Genomic DNA, 18,561 nt, shown 5'->3' on the forward strand with positions numbered 1-18,561 from the left:
TCGTTAGTTGCTTCAATTATATTTGGTTCATAAAAAGTTTATCAAATGCACTTACTGAGTTTCACTGTCGTGAACTTTTCTATTTTTAAAAAATTCAGTTCTAAATCTTGATTATATGAGACCAATTTGAGGCTGCTTTCAAAAAATGTGAACATGAGGAGGTGAGATCAATGACGAAGGGAAGAGGTGAGTTCATTGACTAGGGGTCTATAGGAGCGATGATTGTCAAGATTTATTTTACGTTATGCCTCGCCGTGCCTTCAAGCACGGGCTCATTCGCTAGTTGTTTATAAGGAATGTCATATCATGAAGGGGAATTTAATTAGCCATTCTTTTTACCTTACTTATTTAGGTGTTCATCCTAATGGGTTTAAATACTTATCTTTCCATCCTCAAATTCAATTAAATCCTAAACTACCCTTTCTTTCTCCTAATTTTTCAAATCTTTCATTTTTTTTATCTTTTCTAATTATCTCAATTCTTTCTCCTCTTTCAAACATTTCTCTCACCTAATGTTTTGAATTTTTTTTCCTCTCTCTCTCAATCTTCTCTCTCATATTTTTATTCCCCTAAAATCTAAAAAGAAAACACAACTCTTACAAAAACAATTTGTTAGTCGGAAAACATGGCAAAACACGATCAATTCACAAAACATGGCAAAACCTGATCGAGGTGGATGAACAAAATAAGATCAATTAAAAAACATGACAAAATCGAAAAATATGGCAAGTTTCGAGAAGTGTAGGTTTTGATCGAGGTAGATGAACAAAACATGATCAAATAAAGAAAATGACAAAAATAAAAAAACATGACAAGTTTTGAGAAATATAGGTTTCAATCGAGGTAGATGAACAAAACATCATCAATTCACAAACATGACAAAAATCGAAAAACATACACCGAAATAAAAAATCATAACAAAATTTGAAATAATCGAAATACATACACCGAAATCATGACAAAAAATAGTGGCTTATCAACCGGTCTTTGAAATAGTGGGCGTGATGCAGCAACTAATTCAGTACATGGGCGGTGAATTGGATGTGATCTCAAGAGGGCGAGTTCTCACAATCAACGGGTTGAAATACGTCGATGGTAAATGTTTGCCTGCGACTACGGAACCATCGCTTATTTTGAAAAACAAAATCATGCCATCCGTCACTTCTAGAGCAATTAATCGCTCGAGCGACGTGGGTCGTGCGCCATCCATGGTTCCTCGAAGAACCAGGAGCATCGGCGACCGAGGTGACGGCGGAGTACAGGAGGTTGGGGGAGAGTGAGAGAGAGATATGCTGAATGGGAGAAGGATGGATTAGTTGGACAATTTGACTTTGTCCGGGTACCAGTTGAGAGATATACCACACCTGGCTTATACTTATCAGAAGGGCGCAATCCTAGGAGATGCCGAGAGCCGTCGCCAGTGGGTCTTCTCCATAATCGGGATAATCGGGAGAGATATTAGGGGATTTGAAACTTAGTGGCCTATAGTTAAGGATTAAAATAAAAATATTCTATACATAATATATATAATAATATAAGAATAGGGGTATAATGGGACAACAATGTATTTTAAGGATGAGAACATAAGTATTTAAAATCTCTAGGATGGACACCTAAATAAGTCTAGTAGGTAGGATGCCTATTTAATTTCTTCTATCATGAAAACTTGGTATTATCCGTCCTTACATTAATTAACTCCGTCTTCGTATGACATTGTGAACTGATTTTACACCTACGTCGATCGGGACGTACCTTTATTTTATATGTTGCATGTATTGGAAATTTTTAAATTCGTCATCTTTCATTAATATCGTTCATAAAGGAAATTTTATTATTTTTTTGCCAATATGATAAAAATAAGATGATGCTAAATGTTCTGATTAAAATACAACAAACAAACTTTACAAGAGTCAAAACATACGTTTGGTTTTCATGGTTTTGCTGATAACTTCCACAAAAGAAAACTTAAGTCACCTAATCTTAGCGGTACTATTACTCTGATGAATTTTATTTTACGTCACATTAGGGATCGATTATCATATAAGAAGATCACGGTTCCGATTCTGGAGCCCTCCGTAGCACAGGGACATTTCCCTAGAGCTTCTTGCGATCTTCTACTTGATACATCAAATATTCTAGTGAATGAACCCGAAATAGGAAAATTGTGACAGGAAGGGGAAAAAATGTAAGAAGAAGAAGAATAATACTGATGTTTTATAATTATAGAAAACTGTGTTTTCCAACAGAATATTCATGCACTTAATTGTTGGCACTACAAATTGAATTAAGGTTATTGAATTAGCCAAAAGAAAGACACAAATTTCAGTGATAGATCGAACTTCGATCAATAGTACAACCTGCTTTTATTTTTGGAAGTTGGGGTAAACTGTAAAGTGATTGGCTTATTCATGGAGGAGCCGTTAATAAGCCATTTGCAGAGCTGAACGACCTTAGCCGCCTGTTTTGGCTTTGGACGGTCCGGATTTAAATAAAAAAATTTCGGGAAAGAGTCTAGCTAACTCGTCCCCAGAAAAGTTTCATTTAAATCCGGACAGTCCAAAACTGAAATACACGGCCGCAATGCACCTCCGTAAATAATAGGAAAATGATATTAGCACTCCAAAAATTGATGCAAGCACCCCAAAATCAAAAGAAAATGACTTTGGAATTACACTGATTTTGGAGTGCCTGCATCAATTTTTAGAGTGCGAATATCATTTCCCAAATACTATTCACAAAAAACAGACGTAATAAAGTTTTTATCAACTGTGAATTTGTCGAAGGAAAGACTTGAATCAAATGATTGTTTCAGCTCTTGAAACTAATTTCCAAACAAGAAAAGTTGACAAATTTTACTTGGCACGCAGAGGGGTAAAAAACAAACATCCTTTTATTCAACAAAATACTTTCTTTTACATCATTTCGATCCGAACATTTATTTACTATGGCTATATATGTCGAAACAGATAAATACATTAATTCATGGCTAAACTTTTCTGTCCCATGATGATCCATAACACCACCACTACTATATATTCTATACCACAATCACACGAGGGTAGAATCACAGAGTTGGAATGCTTTGCTCATTCCTGAAAAAGTTACCAGGATCGACCTTGGTCTTCACATGAACCAATCAATTAAAGTTGATCCCATAGTATTTCAAACCCCAAATGCTTGCTTGTCCAGAGCTTGTAGTGTTCCCTTTGTTATTTACCCCCAAATCAAGATCTCGGTAGTTGAGATATGCAGATCTTGGATTCTTGGTAACATAAGGACTCATGAAACTATAAAACCTTCGGATTGCTCTCATATTCCTGTACAATGCACTTTTCTCCGCTTCAGTCTACGTGACTGTGTAATGAATGCTGTATAAGGTCCCCGTTCTATGGGGGAAAGGCGTTGCGGATTCTGAAATCTCACTTAACCTTCCACCATAAGGACTAAATTGCATCTCGATGTTCTCGGGATATTCCAGGACCGCTCTCCATATGGATTCCAGACTGGCTTCAGAAATGGGCTCGGTCATGTAGTCCGATTTTCCCTTGAAATATGAACCAAAATATGTAACCAACGAAGTCCTATTCAACAAAATATCAAGCGGTTCTGCACCAACACCCGCAAAATAGAGTATTGAATCGATCCAACCCTATTGACCGATCGTGGCATTTTGTTCCAAGGTTCTGTTAACGTATTGCCACTTGTGTACAATCTTAGTGGCATTTTGTTACAAGGTTCTGTTAACGGTGAAAACCATGACGTTTTTGCAAACTTGTACAAGTTTAATGTGCCATGCGATAATAACACCAAAACTAGCTCCCTCACCTCCTCTAATGGCCCAAAATAGGTCTTCCCCCATCGACTTCCAATCCAGAATTCTTCCATTTACATTAATTAATCGAGCATCAATGATGTTATCAACAACAATTCCATAAGTACGGGACATCATCCCATATCCTCCCCACTAAAGTGTCCAGCAACACCTATTGTAGGGCAAACACCGGCTGAAAAGTCAAGAGTTGGACTTGTCTTAGCTACGGTGTAATATTAAAGTTGACCGATCGTGCCCCAGCTTGAACCCATGCAATGCTATTTTCGACATCAATATTGATTAATTGATTGAAAATTTTCTAGGTCAACCATGACGAACAGGGCCTGGTAAGAGATGTAAGAGAGACCCTCGTAGTCATGGCCACCACTCCGAACCCGGGTTTGCATGCCTTGCTTTTTAGAGCAGCAAATGGCTGCTTGGATATGGGATTCCACCAATGGTGTAATGATGACGAGAGGTTTGGGGATTGGGGCGGGTGGTAAGAATCGAAACATTCGAATTTCGGATTCCAAAATGAATTGGTATGAAGATCGTATGGAGTGTAAATAACTTTGGAGATTGAGTTGGAATTAGGAAAATGAAGGGAAAGGCATTGAAGAAAATCCTCGTGAGTATGAGCTGAAGTTGCCCATGAAATCAAGGAAAGAAGAGAAATTATAAGTGAAAGCAATGAAGCATTTGGAGTCTTCATTTTTGGATTGGATGATGATACAATGTTATAAAAGGCCTGTTATTTATTGGGGAAAATAATGGTCAATGACATGTTTTGATAATTAATACCCGTCAAATACATTTTCAATATTAACAAATGTTCTTAGCATGTTCTTGACGAATATTAATTATCAAAAGGGAAAATGACGACCAATGACATATTTTGATAATTAATACATGTCAATGACGTTTTCAGCATTAACAATTGTTCTTAGCATATCCTTGGATGGTATTAATTATCAAAACACGTCTTGGGCCGTCATTTTCCCGTATCAAAACACGTCATGGACCCTCATTTTCCCTATTTATAGTGCTAATGTGAGGTTCCTTGAGAGGTATGAAATGTGACTTTTCCAAGCTTCTACGTTCATATCTATCAACAATTAAGAAATTCATATAGAGAAATTTCAAACGAAGAAAATGAAGCATCTTTCCTTTAACACGTTACAAGTGAAAAATAGGCCTAATATACGACTGCAATTGCTGCTGCTAGTAATTGTTATTTGGATTATCTCCGGTTCTAAGATGAGTGGTTCATGGGCTTGGCCTATCCAAGGACAGAGCCGAGATTTTAATTTAGTAGTGATGAAATGTATACTAAAATAATAAAAAGATAAATTACAATATCAATATATACTTGCCCTCCTGGCTCCATCCTTAGGCCTATCAAGTCCCATGTCGATTGATGCTCTAATTCTTGAATTATGAGCTCCCGTGAGTTTATATCCTTCACGAATACAGAAATCGATGATATTATTAACCTTATTTGTGATCGATGATAATTGATTTTGGCACACCAATTTTGGATAATCACACTTTAATATTTGTATTTTAGTGTTCAAAATACGCATAAAATGAGCACTAAAAGATATTAGAATGTGGTAGTAATATTCGGAGTGCCAAAATCATTTTCCTTTGTGATATGTACAACATATTTTCAAGCATGAAGTTGTTCAATAACTACAAAATGTGAAAATTTTATATCATTTTTAAAATTAATTAGCAATCAGTAGAGAGGTTCAAAATGTTATTAACTCTCATTTCATACCCAAATAATGTGAAACAAACTACTCTAACACCCTCCTCACGTGCAACAGCATTAATGTCTGTCACGTGTGGCCATTTTTTAGGTCCAATCATTAAACGGCCAAAAATTCAACTATAGTAGAATCTTCATTTTTGTATGCGATGATATATAGAGCAGGATCCCAATCGCTTCTTTAAAGACCTTTTGAGGTTTCTTGTAAGGTATGAGATTAGACTTCTCCAGCTTCTTGATTTATGCCTATTTGCAAGAAACTTAGAGAGAGAAAGTTCAAAAAGAAGATATGCACAACTTTACTTGCCAGACAATGATACTTGATAAAATTGGCCTAGTATTCATGCTATCTAGCTTCCTTATACAACTCCTATTATTCTAGTTATCAAGATTACTTCAACAAAAATCACACGAAATTGAATTAGAAACCTTTGATAAAAAGTAACTCGTAACTTATCATATAAAGTACAGTGCCTAGTCTAGTATAGATGAACTAATAGGGTTCAGTGACATAGATGAACTAATAGGGTTCGCGTCACTGATTTTCGATCTTGACATATTGGTACGTAGATTGTTACGTATACATTGATACACAATTTGATGATTATATATGATTGATGTTGTTGTTGTTGTTCTTATTTCAACTGCTATGTACTATTATTATTATTATTATTATTATTATTATTATTATTATTATTATTATTATTATTATTATTATCATCATCATCATCATCAGCAATCCATATAATTTTTTTTGTAACTTACCCGTTTCTTTGCAATAATCCTGGAGATTTAATCCTTAGACTACCTCTGGAGATTTAATTTACAATAATAGTTTTCGAGCATAGAATTGTTAAAGGCCTGCAAAATATTTTCAAAAAAACTCGTATATATATATATATGTTGAGACCAAAGTGGTGTATGTATTAAATGTGTTGTTTCAAAGACCCTGTTGAAGAACGCTGAGAGACCGCCATTTCGGCTCCCATAAATGCTCAGTAGAACCCCACTCGTCAAGATCCATAACCCTAGCTCCAATCGCAGCACCGCCGCCTCTAACCTGCTTGAAACTTCGCCAATCAAAGGAAAGAAGGAAAACAAAAAGGGAAGGGGGCGGGGGGCAGCGTGGCGGCGGCGCCTCCCCGCCCAGAGAAACCCTAATGTTCGAAGGCTAGAGAGAGGGGGAGATGGATCTGTTTTTTAGAGAGAGAGAGAGAGAGAGAGAGAGAGAAAGAGGAGAACGTGGCCTCTCCAATCTTCAAAGTCAGAAGTCTTTATCATCAGATACTCAAGTTGGAATTGAGATTTGTAATTTTCTTTATAAAAAACTAAAACTATAGCGGCTACCCATTTGTCATTTGCTCACTCTGCATAAAATTGCAGGGGGCTTCTGCTGATAAAGTTGACAAAAAATAATCTAGAATGTCAATGGCCAATTAATCACAACACGCATTTGGCAATTTATACTTTGAATTTCAATTAATGGTCAAATGCTAGCTAACAAGTTTGTAATACATTCTTATCCATTCGCAATTTATACTTTGAATTTCAATGGTCAAATGCTAGCTAACAAGTTTGCAATACATTCTTATCCATTCTTTAACATTCCTTTGACATTCATGCAAAACAATGCCTAGCAAGCATCCCCTTATAAATACCCAAACCAATCTATCAATCAACAATTACAAATTGGCTCGCCTCAGTTTCAGAAAAAGAGGCTGAAAGATGAGAACTTCATGCTTTGCAATAGCTTCATTTCTTGCAATCTTTTTCATACCTTTCTCATGGGCAGCTTCTTATGAAGACTTCGTAAATTGCCTTGAAGACAATTCTCACCCCTCCTACCCAACATCTTCAATTATCTACACCCGCGACAACCCTTCCTACTCTTCTGTTTTGCAAACCTACATACGAAACCTTCGATTCAACGAAACAACTACGCCAAAACCACTGCTTATTATAACCGCATTGCATGCATCCCACATCCAAGCATCCATTGTATGCGCCAAACAACACGGTCTTCAGATGAAAATCCGAAGTGGGGGCCATGACTACGAGGGCATCTCTTATTGGTCCGAAAATCCATTTTTTGTCCTTGACTTGTTCAACCTTAGGGCAATCAATGTAACTATCGAAACTGAGAGTGCTTGGGTTCAAACTGGGGCAACCCTGGGAGAGGTTTACTATAGGATTGCCGAAAAAAGCAAGACTCATGGGTTTCCCGCCGGAGTTTGCCCGACAGTTGGAGTTGGTGGTCATTTTAGTGGAGGTGGGTATGGAAATATGATGAGAAAATACGGTCTTTCGGTTGACAATATTGTTGATGCAGAGGTTATCGATGTTAATGGACGGATTCTAGATCGAGAAGCTATGGGGGAGGATTTGTTTTGGGCCATTAACGGCGGTGGAGCATCTAGCTTTGTGGTGCTTCTTTCCTACAAAATCATGTTGGTGCAAGTACCAGCCAAGGAGATCTAAAATCCAAGCCAAAACAAAAATATTACATACTTTCTCGGGAAAAAAAGAAAAAAGAAGAAGACTTTTGAGTATTAATTTCTTTAGAGCTTTATAAGATAAATAAATGACTTACAACTCTTCATTATTTTTTATACAAAAAGATCACTCACAATGCCGTGACGTAAAGTGATTTTAATTATGAGTCATAGTGGTGGATACCCTTGCATAAAACGAAATAGTTACAAAAGTCCACATGCATATTTTTCTCTATTGGAACCCCATACCAAAATTAATAGGGAAAATGACGGCCAATGATGTGTTTTGATAATTAATACCTGTCAATGACATTTTCAGCATTAACAATTGTTCTTGGCATGTTCTTAACATATATTAATTATCAAAACATGTCCTGGACCATCATTTTCCCAAATTAATATGAGTCATAGTGTTGGATTCGACAGTCACGACTTATTGTGCATCTTAATATTGTTCTTATAATTCAATGTTTTGAATATCTTAACGAACCAAATAGAAGGCTCTTGGTATGTACCATTTGTTGAGAAACGAGTAATAAGAGTATCCTTATCCGCCTCAGCTGATTTTGGATTGAATTAATTCTCAAAAATCACTTTTCTATTTTAACTAGACATTTTTTCACAATTACACAGAATCAGGTTGTCTATTCTAATTGTATTGTATTAAACTATTCATTTTTTTTAAGGGACTATTTGGTACCGGGCAAGAAATTGATCATTTTTTTTAAAATTTTGTGGGGCCTATTACGGGTCTTACAAAGATGATTCAAACCGCAAGTCATTCTTAAAATACTTTTATGGGTTTTCTGAAAAAAATTAGCTCAATTCAATATCGGTAAGGGCTGTTCCAAAATTCGTAGGGCGGCTACGAATTCTGAAACCACCCTTACTGATATCGGATTTGGCTAATTTTTTTAACAACCCATAGAGAAACATTTTAAGAATGAATTCGTAAGAGCTATGTAAAAAATTAGTTCCAACGAATATCGGTAGGTATGTTTTTAGAATTCGTAAGGGCGAAACTGCACAACTGTTCAGTTTCGCTCCTACGAATTCAAAAATCATACTAACCGATATTCGTTGGAGATGATTTTTCACAGAGTCCCATAAAAATTATCTTAAAATTTATGAATATTTTTCTATATTTTGTGAGGCCCAAACTGGGCCCACTAGGCATGCGGTGGACTAATGTGGCCGGTGGAAGTGTGCAGCGGCTACTATTGTACATGATACTCCCTACTGGATGGAAATGAGCATCATTTGTATCATTTTTTAATGATATAGAAACCTTTTCTTTGTTGATAAAAAAAAAAAAGTTTGCAGTGACTAGCACAGTTGGATGGAAATGAGTAATAGAAAAAATAAGACACGGGATTGCAGAAAGTTGCAAATCCGACAAGTACTCTCTGCGTCCCTAAATAAATATCTGATGCGCAAATCTATGCTTTTAAAAATATGTATTTTTTCCATTAAACGGAAAAAAAATTCACTAACTTGAAAAAAAACTTATTGATATCTATTGATTTGTGAAAAAAAAATTGATTCTTTTTATAAAAAAACAAAAAAGCTATGAGCAGGGACAATCCGCAGGGACAAACGCGTTTGGCCCCGGCCCATTTGGATCCCGAAAAAATCTAGAAAAATATCCATAAATTTTTGAATATTATTTTATAAGGCCTTGTAAAAAATCAGCTCCAGCGGATATCGGTAAGTATTACTTTTTGGATAAGTAGGGGCGAACTGGTATTACTTTTGGATAAGTAGGGGCGAACTGCGAACTGCAGTTCGCCCCTACTTATCCAAAAGTAATACTTACCGATATCCGCTGAAGCTGATTTTTTACATGGCCCCATAAAATAATATTCAAAAATTTATGGATATTTTTCTAGATTTTTTCGGGATCCAAATGGGGCCAAATGCGTTTGTCCCTGCGGATTGTCCCTACTCATAGCAGGACTGATAAAAAAAATGCATCTTTTTAAAGGCCTAAGTTTGCGCACTGAATAATTATTTAGGGACGGAGGAGGAAGTACGATTTTCAACTACAGGATGTGTTATGTGCATAGATCACGCGACCATTTTTGCGGAACCTGTCTATTGGGAAAGACAACCGACCATGAACCGACAGACACGCAGGGCCAACTCTGGACTGCACGGATGATCCGAGTTGTTCAATAATTTTTGTGAAAGAATTGAGTGGGCCCGCAAAAAATTAGCTCAATCTAATATATGTAGGTATTCGATCCAATCTTTCATTTTTTTCATTCAGATTTCAGGATCCTGAATGTTCCTGAAATCTGTATGTAGTTTTCTTTTTTTCTTTTTTTTTGATCCGCCTGTATGTAGTTTTCTGATATCACTAAAAAGGCGCACAAAACATACCAAAGCAGCTTCTTCTTTTTTGTCTCGAATGTCATATTATATGAATGTTTTTAACTTCTGTCCAATTTTTTCTTACTTTTCTGATATGACTCTTTAAGACAAATGATTAATCTCAATAAGTACGGATAAAATTGTAAACAAAACAAAAGTAAGAAAAAGTAAAAAATGCCAGAAACATACCAGACCGACAATTTACGGAGAATGGGGCCTAAAAAGCTGTGTCTATTTTTTTTTTTTTTTTGAAAAAATTAAATTTTACGATATTTACCACCTAATGTCTAATGATAAAAGAAGAAGATGTTTTCTCATCTCGTCATGACAAAAGAGTGAGGGACGGAGGGAAAGGGGGGCATGTGGGGGCACGTGCCCCCGCTCGAAACTAAAATGATTTTGTTATATTTTCGTATATTTCGCATAATTACAAAATTAAGTGTGCTACTACACATAAACAAGTGCGTATATCTTGAAAATATACATATAAAACTAGTTTATGTTTCAATTTTGTCATATGGTGCATTTATACTTGTTGATTTTCGAACTATTTGTCTACTTGGATCGATTCTTTCTTAATTGTACTTATTTTTAACCATCTAAGAGCAATATTTTAAAATAATATCATTAATAAAACTATATCGATCATTCTAAAACTTGTCGATATGCATGTAAAACATACTCTTATATTTTGTCTGAGATTTTGTGCTTATTTTTACATAATTTAAATGAAAGTATGTGTTATATATTTTTGTAGTTTGTATTGCATGCCTTAATTATGTAACGATCTTATTGTGGTTAACTAGAAAAATAAATTTTCGCTACTATGATTAACAAGGTGCCCCCACTAAACGACATTTCTGAATCCGTCCCTACAAAAGACAACTATATTCGCATACTTAATGCAAAAAATTATTCATTTCATAGGCATAAAAACTTGTTTATAATTCAAAAATGTATCAAAATCACACAGGTACGTACCAATACTTACCGTAGTAATAGATAAAATGGAGCTATAATCATAAGGTTGTTATATAGCCTATATTCTCTCCTTATTCTGTATAATTACTGATTATTTTAGTTCGCAATATTTTGTTGGATACATGAATTGATTTTATGATATAACTTTCTTTTTTTGTTATTCAATTTACAATTAATATTCGTTTATGCAATCCCAACAGGTAACTGTTTTCAATGTTACGAGGACGTTGGAGCAAAATGCAACCAATTTAGTATACCGCTGGCAACATGTTGCGGATAAGTTACACGACGACATCTTCATTAGACTCATCCTAAAAGTTATTAACGACAGCTCAAGCGGACAAAAGACCATTCAAGCAACATTCTTCACCTTGTTCCTCGGAGACTCGAACCAACTCCTCTCTCTAATGGACCACAGTTTCCCCGAATTAGGTTTGACAAAGTCAAACTGTATCGAGATGAGTTGGCTCGAATCAGTTGTCTATTACACTAGCTTCCCGATCGGAACACCTGTCAACGCTCTCCTAAGCCGGATTCCTCAGGTCCTCACCCATCTTAAAAGAAAATCCGATTACCTAAAGAAACCAATCCCGGAAAAAGGGCTGGAATCTATATTCAAGAAAATGCTCGAATTGGAGGCTCCGGTTTTGACTTTCAACCCTTACGGTGGAAAGATGGCGATGATTTCTCCTCTAGCGAAACCCTTCCCCCATCGTAAGGGGAATATATGTAAGATTCAGTATGCAACAAATTGGAATGAAGATGGGGTTGAGGTGGCAAAACATTATGTGGAATTGACAAGAAAGTTGTATGATTATATGACTCCATATGTATCGAAATTGCCAAGGGAGTCATTTTGGAACTATAGGGATCTTGACTTGGGTATCAACCATAATAATGGGGAGGATCGTAGTTATACCCAAGGAGCTGCTTATGGGATTAAGTACTTCAAGGCAGCAAATTTCAATAGGCTGGTGATGATAAAGACCAAGGTTGATCCTGCTAATTTCTTTAGGAATGAGCAAAGCATTCCACTTCTTCCATCCTTTAGGAAGAAGTAGTGATCAAGAAAATTAATTCCCACCGTTTCACTACCCATAAATTAATGCTCAAGGTTTTTTTTTTTTTATTTTAAATTTCTAATATTGTGTTTACTTTATATTGAGGAAAATAAGTTGTTATGTTTATTACATAAGCTGCACAATAGATCGATGGAGAATTAGTGTGCAATCCAATCGGGTGTAATTTATCGCTATAAATAAAGTTTTTTTTTTTTTTTTGCTGCATCTTCTTTCTTTTCTTTTCTTTTTTTTTAATATTTCAATTAACCCCAAGCTCAAATGAAACAGATTAATAGGTGCAAACCCTGGAGAAAAAGAATGAGTTAATCATCTATGTAAGCACTAAATTACAAAACATGTCTTTTAATTTTTTTTATTTGTTTTGAATTTTTGTTAGATCCACGCCATCTCATCACTCCCCTCTTGTCTTTCTCACGGCCCCTTGTTTTACTTTGTATGAAAGGGATGTTTTCTTCAAAAATGGCCCTTTGTATGACTCGGGGTGCTCACCTTCGATTTGATTTTCTTGATTGATTTTGTCTTTCACCCTCTTCTTGCACTTTTATCTGAATTTCGTAGCCAAATGGTATCTTTTGGTGAGAAATCAGATTTCGTCGTCAAATGGGACAATTTTTCGAGGCCAAATCAAATGGTATTTTTTGGAGAGGAAATAAATATTTCGTCACCAAAAGGTATTATTTGGCGACGAATTCATTTTTCTTCGCCAAAAAATAACAATTGCCGAAGAAATATATATTTCGTCACCAATGCATACTGTTTTGGCAGCGAATTTTTTTGAAATTTCATTGTCAAATGGTACTCATTGTCTCATTGATGACGAAATCACTATTTTGCTGCCAATTCTAAAATTAATTAATTTTTCAATCCAAAAAATTAATGTTATTTAAATAAATTATTCGATTTTGTGCATATAATATAATATTATATATATATATATATATATATATATATAATACACATACAATAATTTAAAATTTTTGAACAAGTCAGTATATATTTTATTTTGCAATATTTTCAACATTTTTGCTGTAGTTGGGGGATGGCTGCCTAGCGAGCTTCTTTTAGAGAAATTATTTAAAGGCTCAACGTGGCTAGCAATGGATAAGTGTTTACATAGAGAAATGATTGTCTTTCTTCATTTTGAATCACACAACGAAGTGGCATAGATCATAACCAAGAGATTAGAGAATTGAGGTATCTTGAGACAGTGGGTGCATGGTACGTGGCATGGCTGATTTATTCATGCTCTAATTTTTACTTAGACCGCCCTTACGGATTTTCAATCTAACAAGTTCATTTTTCCCTTTTATCAATCTTCTCTTTCTTTTATACTTCTCATCTCCAACAGCATGTTCTTCTTTGAAGTGTTCCCATGAGGGTGTGTATTTCGCAGAGGAGAAATAGAGAGAGAGAGAGAGAAAGGGGAAAGTATTTTTATTTTTTTGGTCAAACGGAAATAAAGAGAGGAAAGAATTTGAAAGTGCGTAAGGAAGCATACGCTGGCATGACGTAAACACAGGACCCAGTGCACCCAATACGCCACCAGCACGTGAAAATCAGTTGCCCCTTGTTGAAAGACCATTTAGCCCCCGCATTTGCCCTTGCGGTTGCGGTCAACCAACGCATGGGCTCAATTGGAAAACTGTGCCAAAATGTGCCAACGGCTCAATTTTGCCACAAGGATTCTTTTACTTTAGGTCGAGTTAAACACTTTTAGGGTTGTTTCAGAATTCAAAATAATTGATTTTGTCACTCTCATTTTTGTTAATGTTACTCTTATTCTCTCACAAAACAACAAATCATCTAATAAATACACAAAAAGAGAGTTGCATTAACAAAAAGGGGAGTGGCAAAATCTGTCACGCCCTCGATTTTCAACATAAATAAATAATCCATTTTAAATAAACGATCTTCACATAATATAGATATTATCCAAAAGAGAGTTCTCAAATGATCGTTTACAAATCAAGTCCCCAAGTTATACAAAATACCAAATTAATATTACATTTTACAATAAACATCCTTCAAATACGTCTTTCAAGATAAAAGCATGAAATCGCCTCTTTATACCTTTGAAAAACATGATCAATAAGCACGAGATACGCGTCATGCCAAATTCCTTGTTTTGTACCTGAAAATGATAGGTTGAGCTACACTAGCTCAGTAGAGAAATCCATACTCAAGTTATATGAAAATGCGATGAAGTATGCACCAAACGTGAATGAGACTCAACAAACGAACATGAGATACAAGAGGGGTTACCACAATGAACGGACGAATTTAGACTTCGGAATTTCAGACATCTTAGAGATAATCCTAACCATCCACACATCAACTAGTAGCAACATTAAGTCTCATATCATACAAATAAACAACAATAATAGTTTAACCATCTAATAATTTTTGAATGTATGTCACAAACCACTTCCTCATTCTATACCATCCACCGTAGAGCCTCGTTTCATAAAACTCTCTCTTTTTTTGATTTTCAAAAAAAAAAAACAATTTAGAGAAAACACACTACGACGGGTCAAGTTCCGTTGATTCGAGCTTGAATGCCAGAGTCCGTTGATTTGTGCCCAAATGCCGGATCCATTGATTCACTCAAGAATACCAGAGGATTTTTAGTAAAATTCTCTTTTCAAAATCAAAAATCCTTTCTTTTCAAAAAAAAAAAAATGATAAAGCCAATTGCTTATTCTCTTCTTTTCAACTATCACAATGTCAAGCAACAAACAGTTCAAACAACGTGAACTTCTACTGTCAATCATAATTCTCTTTGTCATGCGAGACATTCAACTGTGTTAACACCCCTTGCGTCACAGTGAATTCTCTCCACCTGGGTTTTCGCATTACCACACCTCGTGTTGCGGGCCCTCTAGAGTCTCCGCATTACCACACCTAGCGTTGTAGGACCCTCAATTCACAACTCACATAAGCACAAATGCATTATTAATCCTTAAATATAGCAGACATCACTTTCCAAGTTCACTTTCGTTCATACATCATCAACAATGTATTACAAACTCATAAGCATACCATATTGCACATTGATAAATACTTTAAGTCCACGTTATTCCTCTAAATCTATCACATCGCCCTATGCCACGTACCGGACCCACAACGATTCCATGACACATCACCAGCTAGGTTTAAAACGAGAATCTTATAAAACGAGTGCCAAAGGAACCTAAGAAACTCAACAAGACAAGGCACGAGGATACGAGTCTCATTAAGACACAAGTAATCATACTCGAGCGTGACTTGAACATGTTCTAATCATATAGGGAGTCATAATACGGAACGAATACAACTTAGAAATAGCCAGCAGACATTGACAGACCGATACACCTCCACACAAATGATCATAACTTTCTCTGTACTAATAATTTTAAGGTGATTCCTGGTGGCAATCGAAACCTGACTGCAAGACCTTCGATTCGATACAAAGTTTGCAGGAAACGAACATCGGACGAGAAAGTTATGGTCGTTCGAAGTTGGGCGCAAACCCAGAAAACGAGACAAATTCATGACCAGATTTCTAAAATCCACCATTAATTCAATTCTCAACGGTTTCGGGTGATTCTAGTGGCATTGGAACGGGTTCTAAGTCTACTCTATTTCATATGAAGGAACCAAAATTTATTTCCGAGTTTAAAATGACGAAAAAACCCCATAAACAGTGACCGATTCTGTAGAATTTCGAAAATGAAAGGAACAACGCCAAATAACTAAGCAAGGCACGATCTAGCTACATAAACACCACATAAATGCATAACAATAGCAAGAAATTCCTACCACAATGGGTTTTGAGCAAAACTCTAAGTGACCCAAGCAAAAGTCCGTCAAGAACGAGCTTTCCCAAAACAATACCACAAGATCTACAACCTAGATTATCCAAAAACGTGATCAATGTATGAATTAGGGGTGATACCGGTCCGGTTTCAACCGGTTTGGGTATATTTTTCGGTCGAAACTGGATATCCGGTTTGAAATTTTTAGAAATCGGAACCGGTTGAGATAAAACCGGTCCGGTTTCGACCGGCTCAACCGGTTTCGGTCCGGTTTATCCGGTTTTCATTCATGAGCTATATTTTTTGCTCAACACATCAAAAAATTCACAATTCAACTCATAAAAATATCAACCAAAAATCTATAATTCAACCCTTTTTTTTTGGCCCAACAAAAAGGGATCAATTTTGAACCCAATACATAAAAAAAAATCCATAAAAACATAATTAAGCCCATAAAAATGGTTTTTATCTAATGAATATATTTATTAGACCAATATACACCACAAAATATCAACCAAAAACCCATAATTCAACTCCTCCCCTATGTTTATATATATATATATATATATATATATATATATATATATATATATATATATATATATATATATATATATATATATATTATACATATATATAACCGGTTCCGGTTTCAACCGGTTTTTAAAACACATAAACCGGATCGAAATTATTTTTCCAAATTATTCAACCGGTTTAAAAAATCCGGTCCGGTCCGGTTTTTTCGGTTTCGATCAATTTTTCGGTTTCGAGTAACAGTCCTAGTATGAATCCAAGCTAGGGTTTGAGAAGAGAAAGAAAAAGAGAACCAAAAATCATGAATCTTACCTCCAATAGTGAGAAACTCGAAACCCAGTTGTTATTTGAACGATTAACACATAGATCTTGAAGATTTGGTGGTGTTTGAGGTGGAAATCCAAGGATTTTGGTGAAGAATTGAAGAGAGAAGGTGGAGGGGCGATTTTAGAGCTTAGTTCGTGGTATTGGAGTGAAAAAAATATCATAAGGGGTCTATTTATAGTGTCGTGCTGAAATTTTAGAAATTTTTGCGGGGTGTACCAGTACTGGGAAATTACTGTACTGGTACATCAAAGACAGATTTAAAATTTTTTGTCAACATTCACCGAATTAAACCCCGATTGCTACCAACACTTCCACACATCATTTCAACTCCAAAACTCAAAGTTCAACTATTCTCCAAATGTCCGGTACACAACGGCAGGCATATCCGTATAACCTCATTAATAAACATATAATTTGATATAAATACGATCTTTTTCATATTAAACGATTAAAGAAAATAAAAAAAATTTACGGGGTCTCTACAAAATCACTCCCCTAATTTTTCCAGCGATATGAATCTTTTTTATAGATCTCATTGAAATCTTTTGAATGATACAAAGCAAATTGAAAAATTATTTTTTATTTTTATAATTTTTTGAGTTTGAAATGTGAAATAAGCTGCTTATTTTTTAAGAAGGTTTGTGAAACGGGTAAGTACGCATTTCGTCCTTATTCAAATTTTTTTCATGTTTGTTAGTTTTACGACAAACTTTTGTGCATTATTGATTTGAATCAGATTTTTATTTTTATCCAAATATTTGGAAAATAACCACTTTTAAGTATAAACAAGGAAAAATCGATTTTTTTTTTTGCTACAAATGATTATTTCCTAAAAAAAAAATTGGGCAAAAGTAAAAAAAAATTAATTTTCCCATTCGTCTTGACAAGACGAATCCAAAAACCACAAAAGTGAGGCACAAAACTAATAACGCGAAAAAAAATTTAAATAAAAACAAAATCAACAAAAATAGAAAAAGTTGTTAGTGGAATGAGGTCTTACAGGTTAGAATATAGTATAATACTAGCATTGAACTCGTGCTATGCACTGAGTAATTCAAAATTTGTTTTAGTTAGTATGTTTTTTTTTTTCCCTAAAAAAATACACGTGGTTTATGGCTCTGTGTTCTACTTGACTTTTAAGGAAAAAAAAAAATTTGACATAATGATTGTCAACCAATATGCATCAATTAACTTCCAATATGAAATGGTCGGAATTTACCATTACTTTTTTTTTTTTTTTGGCTATGACACCGTTAAGATGCCAATTAGTAATTAACACTATAGTTACCCATGGCCTTAGCAGTATCCCAAATCGAAACATCTTTTTCCTTTTCCTTTCTTTTTTTTTTCAATCTGTTCGGTACCTTTACATCTGGACCGTCCAAAACACTTTTGA

The 18,561-nt window shown here is 35.2% G+C and overlaps 1 protein-coding gene and 1 pseudogene across 1 annotated transcript; one reads left to right on the forward strand and one right to left on the reverse strand.

The window, feature by feature from the left end:
- Window positions 1-2,796: 2,796 nt before the first annotated feature.
- LOC131318024 (tetrahydroberberine oxidase-like) lies at window positions 2,797-4,555 on the reverse strand (annotated as a pseudogene).
- A 2,670-nt stretch (window positions 4,556-7,225) lies between these two features.
- LOC131318033 (berberine bridge enzyme-like 8) lies at window positions 7,226-12,706 on the forward strand. Its single transcript, XM_058347817.1, has 2 exons — window positions 7,226-8,046; window positions 11,624-12,706. The coding sequence occupies exons 1-2, from the start codon at window positions 7,308-7,310 to the stop codon at window positions 12,487-12,489; spliced, it is 1,605 nt and encodes a 534-aa protein (XP_058203800.1). The 5' UTR covers window positions 7,226-7,307; the 3' UTR covers window positions 12,490-12,706.
- The last annotated feature ends 5,855 nt before the right edge of the window (window positions 12,707-18,561 follow it).

Source organism: Rhododendron vialii, chromosome 1a, assembly GCF_030253575.1.
Source record: "Rhododendron vialii isolate Sample 1 chromosome 1a, ASM3025357v1".
Lineage (NCBI taxonomy): Eukaryota > Viridiplantae > Streptophyta > Magnoliopsida > Ericales > Ericaceae > Rhododendron > Rhododendron vialii.